Source organism: Gadus macrocephalus, chromosome 13 (assembly GCF_031168955.1).
Source record: "Gadus macrocephalus chromosome 13, ASM3116895v1".
Lineage (NCBI taxonomy): Eukaryota > Metazoa > Chordata > Actinopteri > Gadiformes > Gadidae > Gadus > Gadus macrocephalus.
The window spans coordinates 11,763,888-11,780,242 of record NC_082394.1 but is presented as its reverse complement, the minus strand read 5'-3'; the positions used below and the strand labels follow the sequence as shown (position 1 = coordinate 11,780,242).

At 44.5% G+C, this 16,355-nt stretch overlaps 2 protein-coding genes across 5 annotated transcripts; both read right to left on the bottom strand.

Moving 5' to 3' along the window:
* Positions 1-6: 6 nt before the first annotated feature.
* LOC132470495 (proto-oncogene tyrosine-protein kinase Src-like) lies at positions 7-13,922 on the bottom strand. 3 transcript variants are annotated; one of them, XM_060069162.1, is made up of 6 exons: positions 13,657-13,922; positions 5,260-5,543; positions 3,032-3,131; positions 1,881-1,898; positions 1,307-1,405; positions 7-516 (listed from the first exon to the last, which is right to left on the bottom strand). In XM_060069162.1, the coding sequence occupies exons 2-6, from the start codon at positions 5,531-5,533 to the stop codon at positions 372-374; spliced, it is 636 nt and encodes a 211-aa protein (XP_059925145.1). In that variant the 5' UTR covers positions 5,534-5,543; positions 13,657-13,922; the 3' UTR covers positions 7-371. The 3 variants fall into 3 exon arrangements, with proteins under 3 accessions (XP_059925145.1, XP_059925144.1, XP_059925147.1); XM_060069161.1 differs by lacking the exon at positions 13,657-13,922 and adding an exon at positions 13,229-13,650; XM_060069164.1 differs by lacking the exons at positions 1,881-1,898; positions 13,657-13,922 and adding an exon at positions 13,229-13,650.
* Positions 13,923-14,063: 141 nt separating this feature from the next.
* Positions 14,064-16,274, bottom strand: manbal (mannosidase beta like). 2 transcript variants are annotated; one of them, XM_060069165.1, is made up of 3 exons: positions 16,123-16,274; positions 15,655-15,824; positions 14,064-14,460 (listed from the first exon to the last, which is right to left on the bottom strand). In XM_060069165.1, exons 2-3 carry the CDS (start codon positions 15,802-15,804, stop codon positions 14,350-14,352), a joined length of 261 nt encoding a protein of 86 aa, XP_059925148.1. In that variant the 5' UTR covers positions 15,805-15,824; positions 16,123-16,274; the 3' UTR covers positions 14,064-14,349. The 2 variants fall into 2 exon arrangements, with proteins under 2 accessions (XP_059925148.1, XP_059925149.1); XM_060069166.1 differs by having other exon boundaries at positions 15,655-15,835; positions 16,123-16,251.
* Positions 16,275-16,355: the final 81 nt, after the last annotated feature.

The following is a 16,355-nucleotide window of genomic DNA, read 5'->3' as shown; positions in this document are numbered from 1 at the left end:
AGAGTTTAATACAGTCACCTGTTGTTTGGCTATGCTGCGTGGGGACATATGGGATGTGGATTTCCTACAGTATCCCACAGTGTGGCGTGTGTCTGTGTGTGTGTGTGTGAGAGACAGTTTGGAATGGCAGCAGCATGGCTGGTACAAAGGGATATAAATATATATATATATTACTTCAAACCAACCTAATTTCTTCAGTTTTGCAGTAAATTTGGTTAATTTGAGATATAATGGCCTATCTTTAATCAAAAATGTATGTTTTGTAATGATTAATCATACTTTATGAATCCACAGGGTAGCAATCATTGAGTTGTGGAAGAACCTTTCTAAACCTCTTTCAAAACACTGTCGGATTCAAAACTATGGCCGCCTCACTTAGATCTGTTTTCCCCCTCCACCTCCTCCTCCTTACCTTTGGTGGTCTCGCTCTCGCGTACCAAGAACGTTCCCCGTCTGTTCTGCAAGCTCAACAGGAGCCTCTCAGAGTCTCTCCGAGTGATCTTCCCAAAATACCACCTGTCAAACGGAGGGGAAGGAAGGGGGGGGAGGGGGGAGCATTAGATGGGGGGAGACAAATGACAAGCCTGCGCGCCTGGTGCAGACAACTGGTGGTAGAGGCCCTACGACACCATCAGCAAAGGGGGCCTTCAGAGTAACGGCTAACAGGGATGTCAGGACTTAACCTCAGTAGAAGTACTCATTCAGTCGCGACACCCAAGTCGCGTCTGCAAATGTGTTGTTGTGGATCTCGATGCAATGTATGACACATCTCGTTGATGTTACTTTGTATTGGCGTTACTATAAGGAGATGTCATTAACACTTGAATGTTTGCATTACACTTCTAACACGGTGAAACAAAGGATATGTTTGTAAGTGCAAACATATGAACGTGTCAATGTGTTGGATTCTTATTGTTTCCCACCATTGTGAACGAGGGTAAAAACAATCGTGTGTCTAATCGTGTCTAATTTGTAAAATGTGTCTCTTTTGGCGGTCCATCAATCCACAGATGGCTGCTTTCCTTTTCGGCGAGTACCATACTGTATTTGGGGTAGCAAACATTCCCTAAGAACAAGTGTCCTTCTAATACTTTTACAGCAATATTTTGATGCCATTAATACTGATACGAGGAGACTACGACTGTGATGGAGTGTGAAAACTGGGCGGGGGATGGGGGGATGCGGGGAGGAGGGGGTGAAACAATCTGCGCCGGAAAATATACAATGAAGGAATAAAATAAACAAGAAAAGCCCAGAGAGAGAGAGAGAGAGCGAGAGAGATAAATAAGGGGAGTGGGTGATGTACTCTTCTGCTTGGATGGAGTCGGATGGGGCCACGTAGTTGCTGGGGATGTACCCGCTCTCTCCGGTCGTCAGGGAGCGAGCCAGCCACCAGTCCCCTTCCCTAAACATATACGTAGGTGTGATCCATGGAGAGAGACACACACATAGAGACAGCGAGAGAGCGAGAGCGAGAGCGAGAGAGAGAGAGAGAGAGAGAGAGAGAGAGAGAGAGAGAGAGAGAGTGTTATTAGAGCAAGAAAGCGATTGAGCAGTTCAATCTGAGGTCAGTGTACTTCATGATAGAGTGGGACATACGGGACACATAAATCGAATGGTAGAAAGACAGAAGAAGCTAAAAGACACATCTTTCATACATACATCTACATGCATCCACATAGGGTGCATTGAAATATAATGCATTATTCAGGGAGGGGATTTGGCATTAGAGCATCAAACATGTCAGAGTGCATCCCATTACTACTGATCTAGATGCTACACAACGTCTATTACCAAGCACACCCGGGCCTCTCTAAAGGGGGGGCGAACACGAGGGCACATCGGAAAGCATGTGTGGACTGCACAATGGGGATACTGACCTGAAGCTGTACTTTCTCCTAGGAGAAACCATGAAGCGTGAGAAAGAGAGAGAAAGAGAAGAGGGAGAGATGACGGAAAACAGCGGACACATCAAGACACAGCAGAGCGTGCAGCGTTTGCGAGCGGGGGCCACGGTGCTTCGTGGCGCGCCACGGACGGACCGGGCGCTGGTGGTGATGCTGACCAGTGATGCTGTTATATTAATCGTTTCGCTTTTAGTATGAGACAACGTATGTGCGGCGATACGTACGTTCCTTTCCGTTCTCGAAAAACGTTGGGAGACATTCAATTTGTGATTGCCAATCTCAAAATGCCAACGTATTCAGACTGGTCAACTTTGTACAAAATTAATGCATGCTTGGTTGACCTGCAGGGGGAATCGTGGTGTAACGGAACACCATAGAAAGATGTTGACTCTACTATAATATAAACTATACATATTTGAAGTATCAAATAGCAAAAGGAAGGGATCAAAACATCGCGAACTCGACGATTTGCTGGCTCCATCACGAGGGGAATCACAGTGGAAGAGACGTTACACTGTGGAGCATGACTCCATGTTGCAGCGTCACAGTTCAGTGAGACCGTACAGCTGCCACCAGAACACTCGTCCCACCAGGAGGTCATGGAGGGAGAGAGCGTGCAGAACAACACCATTGTCGGGATCGCCACAGGACCACCTGCTCTACGAGCTTTTTCTGGGAGCTGGTGCCTTTTATATTTAGCTGTACTACGCTTCCTGTACTGCCACTGCCAATCTGTCGGGGGTGGAGGGGAATTAGGGTTTCAGTTCAAGTGAGCACAACTTTCGTGCTACGCTTTACTATGCAGGGATAACAAAAACCCAAAACCCGTTGCTTGCTGGATTCATTGTGACCCATTGTAGGACGTCTGTATAATCCTACAATGGATCACAATGTATGACATTGTTTTTGGTGTTCTTTGGCGGGGATCAGGCCTGAGGTCCTGATGACATCAGCACTCTTGACTAGAGGAGCAGAGTGATTTAACTGAGGGAAGCTCTCGCTGTGGGGCTCGTTCTTATCGATTTATGCGTTAACAGCGAGAGCGGGTCTGAGACCCTGCCATCTGGACCGGCATCAGAGAGGTTTGGGGCACTGATACGTAATCCATGAGGGGTCCTCCTTACGTGTTGTTGACGATCTGCAGCCTGTCCCCCTTCTTGAAGGTCAGGTCGGAGGCCGTCCGTGACTCGTAGTCATACAGGGCCACGAATGTAGTGACACCGCCTGCGGGATATGGATCACAAAGCGCAACGCACACGTACGCAAACAGAACAAAGTGTTTTAGGGAAGTGGCTATTTCTCCACACCTCCCCCATTACAAATATCTCCCTAAACCAACACACACACAACTGGCTGGTAATACAGAAGTGTTATTTGTAACAAAGGTTGAAAAGTGACCGTCTATGTGGAACGATAAGCTTACACGAGTTCTATAAAGGATCATCCACGATTTGCACAGCAACCGCACCAATTAAATAATCGATCGCAAACACAGGATTAAAGCTACACACAGCTAATGTAAAAACTGAATACAGTTACACATCATTTTATTTTGTGACCGCATTGAGCATAAAAGGCACTGCTAATGTTGGCTGGACGATATCCACTATTAAAGTCATGAATTACTTAACTGAAGCTATTATGAAAGTAATGCATGACTTATGTGACTTAAGTGGCATGACTCAAAGTTTGGTCATCAATTCTCAAAACTGATTATGAAAATATATCGATCTAAATTGCCTCCATTGTTTGCCTTGACTGGAAAGTGCTGACCGTCTCTAGGTAATCTAGGACGCTTGGGAACCCTGATAGAAGGGGCTTCCCATGGCCGTAGGCTGCACGAGCCGGCGGAAACCGTAGGGTTTCTCCAGCCAATCATCGATTTATTTGTTAAAGAGAGATCGAGAGAGAGAGAGAGACGGAGGGCAGTAAATCTATCTTCTGCAAGCAGATGTGGCGCCGATCTCTCCAGACAGAGTTGTATTAGGACAACCATCTGGCCAGTCTAGACACTTAACAGTCCAATGTCATCCCCTCATCGCCCTGACATGATTAAAACGTGTGACATTGATGTTGCATCAAACATCTCAGTATTTGCTGCTGTGACCTCATGTGATTATGGGTCAGTGTGTAGCACACATGGAGTATGTCAGACATGATCAGACCTATTCATATCGATGGCATCCTATTGATTACTGCTCTGCCACGAGCGGCCGGGTCACTGAAGAAGACCTCCAGTGATTGTATCAAATAATAGATGTCGCTGGCTCCATGCGATTTTTTTTTTTTTTACCTAATTTTTAGTTACCTACTAGATTGACGTGTGATGAGAGTCCAGATCTTCCAAGTGATTCTTTCATTCAGCGTTAACATCCACTTGCGCAGCACTTTATGCCAAGATACCAAAAAAATAATAATCCATGCTATAGCACAACATCATGATCGACAATTTGATGCCAGTGATCAATACCTTGATGACATTATAATGAACCAATCATCGATATCACGTCAATATTTTACATATTTAGATTTAGTATTTTACATACTATTGGATAGAATCAAATCAAAACGAAATGACATGTATTGATGTGAACTTGACTGATGGGATAGAACAACCATGTCCTTTTTAGCAATCTTGCAGATGGCCTTTTTATGTTTTTACTACCTGGCCAGCAGACTGGGATTAAAGCAATTATGTTCATATTCTTCCACGTCCCCATACAGTCCAGCAGTGTCATTCACAATCACACTATCACCCCCACACCCCCACCTCCCCATGTTTTTTCCAATATTCCAGTTCCTTCAGTACATCACAGCGCGTGACAATGCCTTTTACCTTAGCACTAATAAGGACTTGAGCGACCCTCACATAACACGTACAATAACCCATTTCGGGTGATATAAGACGTGGCCCTTCAAGCAGAAAATGAAAATGCATTCATTTGTGTTATTGTTTTGTGGCTTCCATATCGCAGAGAGTTGTTCTTGCTTTTAAGAAGAATAGGATGTTGTTTCAGTCTAGACGCATACCTTGCCCAGTGATTGAAGTCCCTGGATTTAAATCTCAGGCATTTCTGCGACACGCACTGCATCAAACAGCCTTACATCTCAGTGTCATAGATGTAGTATGTCTCCAATACAAATTCACCAAAGAAGAGATATATATATATATAAGCGACAGAACCTTCACACATTAGCACTTATAGTGAAATTCCTCATGAAATATAATGCTAACAATAACATTTGATTGAAGACAACTAAAACACAGATACATCAAAGAAATGATCAGAAAGCAGCATTGGTCTTCCAGCTGGCCCCCATTCCCCCTCTGGCCCGGCCGTCGGGGGCCTACCTGACAGCGGGCCCCTCTGGGGCGAGGTGAGCGTGCCCGTGTGGTCCACGCCTCCGAACAGCGCCAGCTCCGGGGTGTTTGAGGGCGCGTGCTGGTGCTGCCCCCGGTGCTCCCGCCGGCCCGTCCCTGCCGCGGGGCTCCGGTTGGGGGTCTGGGTCTGCTGGGCGGGCCCCAGGTGGTGGAAGTGTCCGCTGTCCGAGCCGGTGCCGATGGTCCCGTCCAGGCTCATGGAGCGCTGGCCGGGCTCCTTGGGCTTGCTCTTGCCCGCCCCCATGTGCGCGGACCTGGGCGGGGCGGAGGTCACAAGGAGGGGGGGGGGGGGGGGTCAGTGGGATTCAGCTGGACTGACTCACTGGCTGCTGTCCCGTCACGCACAGCCCTGCTCCTACGACTGGGCACTGCTGCACTGTGGTCTGAGCCTCTTGATACTGTCTGTGGGGGATTATTTGTTCCTCCTTATGGTCATTGGGATAAAGGGACTCTCTTTACTACGTAACGCTTTTTTTTATCCTAAACTCTCTTACAGGTTTTCTACCGAAAATCTAGTTACTTTTGGGGTATGCCTCCATGTTGCACCGTCACAGTTCAGTGTGACCGTACTCGGCCACAAGAACACTTCACACCAGGAGGTCATGGAGGGAGAGACCGTACAGAACAACACCATTGACAGAAACATTTAATTCATTCAAACATTTTAATTTATTCAGAATATGCCCCTTATGCCGCATGGCATTGTCGCATTATCGACAATTATATCAATCTAGAAGGACCACATATATAGCCATTGTGAAGGTCACATCAAGCTTTTACTAAATAAATATAAAATAGGAATCTTGAAGTGTATGACCACTTCAAGAGATTCCCATTTTTTCCTAGATCAACATTCTTATACAGTATTTATTTTTCCATAACTAAACCGTTGCCCCTCATTGGACTCAATTCAACTCAAAACATAATCGTTCCATGAGTTCATCTATAAATTATATGGGGGGGGGGGGGGGGACAGAGATTTATCACTAACTTCTTGTTTTATCTCTGACCACTGACACTTCGCCGCACCGCCACGGCCGTAAGCCACTGTAGTCGTGCTAGCTAGCTGGCGCTCCATGATACGTGGTAATGCTGCAGTTCTTCCAGGTACAGTCAGCTCCCAAGAACGCGAAGACTAACAGGATAAAACACCTTGATATAACTAATATACACACACGCACACACACATACACATACGCGGGCGCATGTGCGTACGTTCACACACCCTTCAGACTCAAGGCCATGCTATCGGTCAAATGGATCTGCCGAGAATCAATAACGAAAACAAAAAAATAACAATATTCAAATTAATCTTATTTCTCTTCCAAAGTTGCAATGGGGAGTACATCCTTCCTGCTCTCAGGGCCTGATAGTAACATGTTAGACCCTTCAGGTTGGTCATTCGCCAGCACAGAACTAAACCAATAACCAAAGAAGAGACTAACTTTGTCAGGAAGCCAGGCTTACGGTTTGTAATAAGTTAACCATTCATTTCCTTTTAGGGAATTCTCATACTGATTCTAGGGTGACTCAGTGTGAGACTGTCTTTTTTAAGCTTGTTCAACAGAGGCGTGCAAACACTTTTTGTGAATATTGAACTTCTCAGTTTCAGACCATGTGTATGCTGTGTGTGTGAGTGTTGTGAGAGCAGCTGTTCCTTAATTCCCATGAACACAGAGTTTGTCATAAGACACAACCCCCCCCCTACCAGCCAACCAGCATATCAGACGCAAGCCTTTCTGACAGACCAGAGTGTGACTAACAGCGACGACGAGAAGTGGAACAGGAAAAAAGGCTGTAAAAAGAACCGCGTGGGCGCCTTGTCGTGGCGGGCCCACGGACAGCTGTGGACTCGTGGGTGGAGAGGGAGAGAGACAGACACACAGAGTGAGAGAGTGCAAGAGAGAGAGAGAGAGAGAGAGAGAGAGAGAGAGAGAGCGAGAGAGCGAGAGAGCGAGCCCGAACACAGCAGTCACACACGCAGGTAGGGGAATTCTCATGAACAAGAACATATCCCGCTGAGGGAATGTGTGGGTGGATCGATACATGTGTGTGTGTGTGTGTGTGTGTGTGTGTGTGTGTGTGTGTGTGTGTGTGTGTGTGTGTGTGTGTGTGTGTGTGTGTGTGTGTGTGTGTGTGTGTGTGTGTGTGTGTGTGTGTGTGTGTGTGTGTGTGTGTGTGTACGACGGCATGTACTATGCATGTGCGATTGCATTGCAGTGACTTCATGCGCACGTGTGTGTTCACGCAGTCTTTGATTCAACCCCTGCCAGGCCCTGATCTGCCACGGTAGGGAGGTGGTGGTGGTGGTGTGGGGGGGGGGGGGGGGGGGGGGGGGTAACATATCCTATGGTGCAGCACTGACTCATACACAGAGACAGGCCCCAAGGCCTGATGCAAAAGATAGGTCAACGTGGGCAGTGGCAAGCTGCTCAATTAGGCCGAGAGGCCAGCTGGATGGAGGTGGGGGTGGGGGAGTCGGGTTAATGGACTTTGGGTCTGGTTGGTTGGTACCGCCCGGAGCTACCCCGGAGATGACGCGCAAGCTTTGGGTTCCGTCAAAAGGACAACGTGTTGTGGGTCGGTTGCTGCTGGTCGTTTGGCTGGGCGGCCGCCAACCGACCAAATTGTTGTAAACCAACCATTCATGTTGAACGAGGAACGAGGAACTTAGGAAATATATTCACAGAGAATTCTACGCACACGGTCCGACCGCCAATAGAACTGAAGTCTACATTGAAGACTATGAATGTTTGAGGTTAAAAAAAACACCTATAAATCATTTCAAACTTAGACTGCAAATGTGTAATATATATGATTGCATGATGCCAGTGATGGATTGTAAAGATAACACTGAGTTATCACTCTGCCCAAATAAAGTCAATCCCCATCCTCTTGCCAAGAGACCACTTTAGCCAGCTGTTGAATGACCTTGAAGCCACAGCCTTTTTGGAATGTGCCAAGCAAGTCATTGAATGCTAATACTATGCTTAATTTAAACATACTAACACTCTAGCTCAATACATTATAGAGCCCCATCGTGCTCCCCAGTGTAGACCCATATTAAACAGGGCTGGTTTGCTCCATGACCATTTGCCTCTGCATGAGAAGCATCAAAGTCCATCCGCTTTGGTCTGTGGATCGGCACAGCTTCTTCTCCCCAGCTATGTGGCCATATGATAGGATATAGTCGCCACTCAAATAGCACGCTTGTTAACCGTGGAATTTCTTTGCAAGATATTACAGTTACTGGCTGAGGAGGAAAGGAAAAGCCCCAGCGAAAGATAACACAGAGACAGAGAGAGACAGAGAGACAGAGAGAGAGAGAGAGAGAGAGAGAGAGAGAGAGAGAGAGAGAGAGAGAGAGAGAGAGAGAGAGAGAGAGAGAGAGAGAGAGAGAGAGAGAGAGAGAGAGAGAGAGAGAGAGAGAGAGAGAGAGAGAGAGAGAGAGAGAGAGAGAGAGAGAGTCCTCTTCTTGAGATGGTAGGTTTAAGCCTTCAGCCTTATACAGAACACTTAATCTATCTAAAACTCTACCGAATAGCAGCAGTGAAGCTAGTAGACTATTAGGACACAATGAACCTACTACCCATTCAATGTATTCACTGATCAACTTGGTGTTGGGACTACAGAGCAGCCAGTGTAAAAGGTTCTTGCTCAGGAGCATTTCCTGCCTTTTCAAGTTTAAGCTTTTCTTATCTTTTGATCTACTTTCATTTAATTAATTGAGTGAGTTTGTTAGGGCATATGCCACATTACTTTAATAGAGTGATTAGTTGTGTATCTTGTCCAATGATGCATTGAATGTATTAATGACTCCTTACATATAAAGACAACTACGTGCATCCAGCAGTGGTACAGGGCCACCACTGGATTAGTAGCACCGCGGCAATCAGCCATGCATAACAAATATAAAGATGCTGACTGCATAACAGTGCCCTGCTATAGAGGAATAAAAAATGCATGATGATACTGTAGATGGATAGCATTAGCAAATGTATGTGCATCAGACTAAAAGCATGAAGAGAAAAAGTGACTTAAAAGAAGAAGGTAGGCTACATATTTGATTGTGTAGAACAGAAGCAACAGTATTATGAATCGCAGATGGTCGGATTGCACACTGTTTGCGCTAAACATAATTTCCACAAAAATGTGTCTCGGATACATAGTGCTCCCGCAAGCCATTTGTTGTTATGTTATATTGTTGTACCATTTCTATTGGAATGAAGGCACCAGAGACCGACTTGGATTAATGATCACACTAGAACCTTGCTAAGCTTATCAGCACCATTATATGTGCATATCAGCGCCATGCACAAGCACATCAACAAAGTAAATCTCACCCACACCTCAGCACCGCTGCACGAGAAATTATTATGGGAAACACAAAGAAAATGAAAACATAAAATAGAAAGAGTTGGCCAATAAAAGTGCTCAGTAAAATCGAGAACCTGCTCAATGGGGCCTGTCCCTACTTCAAGATCTCTGAACGGCCTTGCCAAAACACTGCACTTGGTTGTCTTAAAGTCGCTGCAAGTAAACAAATTGTCTTGCTGCCTCCGGTGAACTGGCTGTCTCTCTGACGTCACGAAGTGGCCCCATCCCAACAACAACACATCTGACCGGCTTCTGACACTCAACACTTAAAGTGGGAGAGGGAGAGGGAGATGGAGAGTGGGAGTGGGAGGGAGGGGAAGAGGGAGAGGTAGAGGGAAGAAAAGAGGGAGGGGAAGAGGGAGAGAGGGAGAGAGGGAGAGAAACTATTGACAGAAGGAATTAAAAGGGAGAAGACGTGAGAGGAGGGGATTCAGGAAGAGTGTGGTGGGTTTGAGGAAGGGTATGAAATGTGCCGGCAAGCACAAAAAAGACATCCTGAGCAGCAGGGAGGTAGGAAGAAGAAAAGGGAAGGGGAGAGTGAGTGGCCATGGGGAATTGTGAGAAGAGCAGAATGTGGCAGTGGAGGCAACAAAGGCATGATCCTCAAATCCATTATTACACAAGGGTAAGTATCAAAGTCTCATTCCAGAGGAGATATTCTCATTGCTCGGGGAGTTGCGTTGGGACTCGTCATGCTCAAACGCGTGTGACTTACACACGTTTGAGGAGGATAACATCAGTGTCACAGGAGTGATGAAGTTGGGTATTTTTTTTTTTAATTTGATTGGATCTAAAGAACACTGGGCTTCCTTCAAAACCTTTGACTGCCACAAAGAGAGTTCACGAGAGTTGGAATATTTACCTCAGGGTTTTCAATTATTATTTGGATCATTTACTTTCTGGTGTATGGGTGTGCATGATATTGAATAACCATATAGTAACTAAACATGTGAAATGAGGAGGACGAAAGCAAGCAAAGTAGAATTGAGATCACTGAGGAGGAAAAAGGAGTGGAGTTTTATACACTGCTGAATAGCGACAGCCACTTCTGTTAGCCCAGGAATGTGACATATCAAGAGGGACACTTCCAATTGCCTCAGACCTTCTCTGTGACCTTCTCCATCTTTCATATACCCCACAAATTCATGCATCTCCACTTCACATTCCTACAGTCACACAGAAAAAAGAGAGACACGTGCCTTCCCACGTACTCAATCCTGTGTGAGATCTCAGATTCGAAGACCTGGGTGCTCGCATAATCTAAGCACTGACTGACATAACAAAAAAGAAATCACCTCTCATGCTGTATCATTTCTACGGTAAACAAAAGCAACTCCATCTTTCCTCTGCTTCCTCAGACAGCGCTGGTTAGCAGGATGGTGTGTTAAGTTTGGCTCTGACAGAGGCCCGTGAGTCATAACAGAGCGGAGCGGTAGTCAACCTGCTGTTCTTCAGAGAGGGAGCACGACCTCAGAGCCACGCCTCCGCCAAACACAACACTTGCGGGCGGCAGACACTTTCATGTTCCCAGTCCTTGTCCTTTGATAGTGGTGTGTGTGTTTGTGTGTGCGTGTGTGTGTATCTATATATATATGTGTGTGCTTTTTTTTTTCTCAGTGCTAACCTCAAAAGAAAATCAGAATCCTAGCTGCATAAATCTTGCACATCATATACTGCACACACACAGGCCAAAATATAGACATTGTTTGGACCATTATTACAAAAGTCTGATCCGAGTTGTTGTCGTCCAGTAAGATGCTCTCGGCCTATGTCCTGGATGGTGAGGTGGACCACATCCACATGAGACCCAAGAGTATGCTTTATAAAGGGATGAAAGAACAGTATGTTTGTATTTAGGTAACCCCTGCATACATGGTGAAACTGCAAGGCAGCCCACATCACGTGGCTGAACACCTTGCTCAAACGACAGCTGATGGACCATCATGCTTCTTCTGAAGCCCTTTGCTTTTGACGTTCTCTCACAAAAGCATTTCATTATATATTATTCCAGATACTTCTGGATTAGAAAAAAAATACAAATGGGTGTGTGCCCTCCCAGGTCACACACTCCAGTGTATGACTGGAATGTAACATTCTAAAATTGGCTCTGACCTTGCAATTGTCTATCAAATAAAAGCCAGTGCACAGTCACAGAGAGAGGGCATGAGAAGAGAGGGAGGAGAGCAGAGTCGGAGGGCGGCTGCCAGCTGATAAAACCTACTTCCGTTTTCTGTCCATCATTGAGTGAACAGGCCGGCCTACAATTGTTTCTGGCGATGAGGATGGCTGCTGTATAATTAGCTCTTGTTCCATTCAGTGCCACAAAGAATAGGGAAGCAAAACATGAAAAGTCCCAAACCCACTATTGAAGTCCAGACCCTTAGAGGGAAGAATGAGAGAGAGAGAGAGAGAGAGAGAGAGAGAGAGAGAGAGAGAGAGAGAGAGAGAGAGAGAGAGAGAGACTTACTAAGCCATCTAAATGTGGGCTATCTAAATGCTTACTGAGCTATCTAAATATTCATATGGACACTAATTAATTCTAAAACATCGAATAGGCTTTCAAAATCAAGAACATATTATGAATAAAATTATTTTTTAAAAAGGTCATAAGTTGATCATGAACAGCCCTGACTTTCTTTGCCTACTTTATAAAAACCAACAAATCGATTACATGAAAACAAAGACTACCTAGACGTTTGCATTCTCTACTCATTAGTAGGCCTATCACTCAACGCTTGAATCCCCCAAAACGTGCTGTGACCAAAATATAATCGTATTCATGTTATATAATTGCATAGTCCGAATAATTCCGACCTGAATAAACATGTTGACCAACACGTGTGCGGGATTATACAGAGACAATTACTAAAGATACATGGATCATCCACATAATTACAATACTATTTCCACGGGATTCCCACCAGTTGTTTTCAGACAACCTGTGTTCCTAGCAGCGAGGGGTGGGGTAGTGGGAGCCTGCACGGGCAACAGCAGCTGTCACAATGAGCCGCGTGAGCCATCAGAAAGAATAAAAGAAGGATAGAAAAGAAACAGTCGCATAGTAGCCCATGCCAGTACATTAACCCAAGAGTGAACAGATATTCAAGATGGATTTGTGAATGGGGAAAGGCATGATAAGACAGGACTGTTAGCCGTGTGTCTGACTCTACACAGCCCACATAGTGCAGCACTTACGCGGCCTGATGAATCAAAACAGGTGCTGTTACAACTCCATTTTGAAATTCGATGGATAGTGTCATGATATTCTAAAGCGTTTTCCCCATCTTATACCGCAGTGTCATCTTGGGTAAAGGCATCAGATATTCGACCATTCCCCATCGCGAGCATCGCATATAAATGGGGGTATTCTCGAGCACGAGAGGCACCGGGCAATGGCCACATGAAGCCTCCGTTACACTGGCCTGTAACAATGAAACACACACCGCTCTAACGAATACTACATTTATCTTTTTTTGCATCACAATAACTCTTATAGGCTATATGAAAGCTCGTAATTCTTCACAATAGCTTTAAAATTGGCGTAAATAGCCTATCTACTCACCTTTTAATGCGTCCTGAGATTGATTCTTAAATCACAGACGCGCGAACGAGATGTTCAATTAAATTCTAATCGCTGTCCTCATTAGAGAAATAATGGAAACGGATATCCAGCTGCTGTTGAACCTCGGCCAGACCACAAATCCCATTTAGCGTATTTGGGAAGCGCGGAGAGAGGTCATGACGGATTCGGCTTTGATGAGGTGAGGGGCACAACTCCCGGCTGCAGCAAATGACACAAGACCTACTGTTGTGGTTCCCTGGAAAAACGCTACGGTTTGATCACTACATAGTCCGCAATTCATGCGACGAAATGTATCGGCAAACACAAGCGATCTAGTAAAAACATGCCTTTTGAGTGGAAAGGCACGCGCACAACGCTCCACTGACGAAACCACGATGCACAAATAATAGGTAGGCTGTATTACGCACTTTACGCAGCTAGATGGCGTCAAGAATCACGTCCGGACACTGATATTGACATGATGGTCGTATTACGCACGCTGTAGTAGGCCTCGGCATCCCCTCTTCAGTTGGTACCGAATGGATTGTACGTAGCCTACATATTTAAAGCAGTAAATGGTAATGAAACTGAAACATTTTGCACACATCATCACGTGTCAGATACTGGTTTGAATACGGACACCGCTCATCGTAGCAGATGTTGGCTTATAGACATTTCACAACGATGGCGTATAAATAGGCTTTTTGGTCAGGGACCTTTGGATATAGTCGTCCTACGTCATGATCCAATTTGAAGCTACCTTGGGACGAAGATAATTAAGAACATGACAATCTCAATTTAATATTGAGCAGTGATTCATTTAAAAAAATGCATATTTAAAAAGCAGTAATAATATATTTATTAAACAATTTTTAATCGGAAATGCAATGCTGAATTGAAAATGAACAAAAAAAAGGCTTTTTTTTTGCCAGATAATTACTTAACTTAATCTATAAAGGTTAGCGCATGGGCCTACTTGTAAAAACAGGCATGGAATTGAGAGTAAATTCAGGGTCACTTTGAAGTGAAAAATGTAGTAGGCCTACCATTTTAGCACAAATGCTGGCATTCGGTTAGACATGGACAAAAATACACATAAACACCGTCAGGCTACTGGTAATCTATCGCTTCTTTTTGCTCTCTTTCTTGAGTTTCTGGCGAATCTGAGGTGCAGGTCCTTTAGATTTTTTCAGTTGTTCAGCAGCCTTTCCATCAGTAGTCTCTGTCTCTTCCTGTGGAACACACACACACACACACACACACACACACACACACACACACACACACACACACACACACACACACACACACACACACACACACACACACACACACACACACACACACACACACACACACACACACACACGCGCATTGCAATGAGTATCATCAAACTTTCTCTGTGTAATAATTACATCTAATTCCACTAGTGCAATGATACTTCAGAAGTCCCATACTAAAAATATAAAATATTGGCTGAAAATGGAAAAGGGAAACTTAAGGAAAATGTAACTTTACTTTGTTTACTTAGTTATTACCTCAAACTATCTGATAAGGAGGTATTACAGTTCATTCACACTAAATGGGCAGGATATAGGGCTTCTATATGAGTAAACATTCCTTAGCACATGCAAAGGTAATGACAAATGAATAAACAATGTAAATACCAACCTCAAAATTCATACAAAAATACATTTCGATTACCACACCAAACAAGCCAACAAGCAATAAAAACATTTAGCCTGTGAAAAGTTTATATAAAGATAAGACACAAAACAACTTAAACCGGGGTCACCAGTTGAGGATATTTATTACAACTAAGATGACATGATATACGCATACATTGACATTAAACAATGTCTCCCCATGAGGATAATGATAACATCCAAAGTTGAAACAATATAAAAAAGGGGTTAGCGTATACACACACACACAGACACATATATATCTATATCTATATATTAACCCATATAAAGCATATCTAAACAGAAGTAATACATAATGGGTTAGCCTGCCTATCTAAGCTTTGTCAGTAGCAGGCCAACCTGTAATTCCCTGGCACAACAGATTTCCTAAATTGTTCGTCAGTATTAATACGTTTAAATATTATTAAACAATTCATCTGACTCATAGACATTATACATTCAAATCAGCAGTTGATGAAAGAGGAGCACTTCACAACAGCGATTGCAAGCCCTGATACTATTACCGTGAAGACAATTATGAATGGCTTGTGATATACAGGTGTCGTGAATTCTAAATCCCAAGGCCGGTTGTTTGTACACAATAGGAACATAGAAGTAATATATATGAGCAAAGATACCATGCCTCCTCTTTTGAACATTGCAAAGTAGTCCGTCGACGAAGAACGACGCTGGATTATGGTTTACCTGAAAAACCACACCCGACCTATCTCTGGCATTTACCTGTTCGTGTCCCTTCGAGGACGGGATAATGACGGCCAAGATGCAGATGAGTTGGAAGATGGCCCCCAGGAATAGCCCATAGCGCAGCAGGCTCTCCAGGAGCGTGGGCTCCGGGACCTCAGGGGGCGACAGGTCCAGCTCGGCCGACATGATGCAGGTCCGATAAGTGGCTTTATATAACCTATCCGTGTACAATCAAACCAGATACACAAAGAACTGAGATGGATTTGGTGTAGGGATATATTTCCAGATAAAATAACCTTGTTTCCTTTACTAAATGCTCTAATTCATTACATTATAAGGATGCCATGCAGCCAATTCTAACAGTCACGGCATTACAGTAGATGGAGTCATTGTCAAATAGCAAACAGTGACACTGACGGGCTGCATTGTTCCAATTAGTTTAACTTTAAATGCCAGGTAATACGAAAGTATTGGAGTGGGCCGATACACAAATAAAAAGCTTACCAGGGCTGGGATTATGTTGACGTTATTTCCGGTTGGATGAATGTGTGCATTAATTCAGGCTAGAGCGATTTTATTCTCAATACTACCAAACATCATAAAAAACAATGCTGGAAAAACAGCGGATCGGAAGTTACGTCACTGATCCATCCGCTTTGGATCTCGATGTGAAGGCTTGGAACACATCGCCACCTAGTGGTTGTATCTAGACAGGGATTCGTCATTTCGATGTGGAA

Excerpts from the sequence above, each read along its gene's own strand:
- manbal (XM_060069165.1), bottom strand. The coding sequence starts at position 15,804 with ATGTCGGCCGAGCTGGACCTGTCGCCCCCTGAGGTCCCGGAGCCCACG. Across the intron at positions 14,461-15,654 it reads CCTCGAAGGGACACGAACAG|GAAGAGACAGAGACTACTGA; the intron begins GTAAATGCCAGA and ends TGTGTTCCACAG.
- LOC132470495 (XM_060069162.1), bottom strand. The coding sequence starts at position 5,533 with ATGGGGGCGGGCAAGAGCAAGCCCAAGGAGCCCGGCCAGCGCTCCATG. Across the intron at positions 3,132-5,259 it reads CCAGAGGGGCCCGCTGTCAG|GCGGTGTCACTACATTCGTG; the intron begins GTAGGCCCCCGA and ends CATATCCCGCAG. Across the intron at positions 517-1,306 it reads GACTCCATCCAAGCAGAAGA|GTGGTATTTTGGGAAGATCA; the intron begins GTACATCACCCA and ends TCCGTTTGACAG.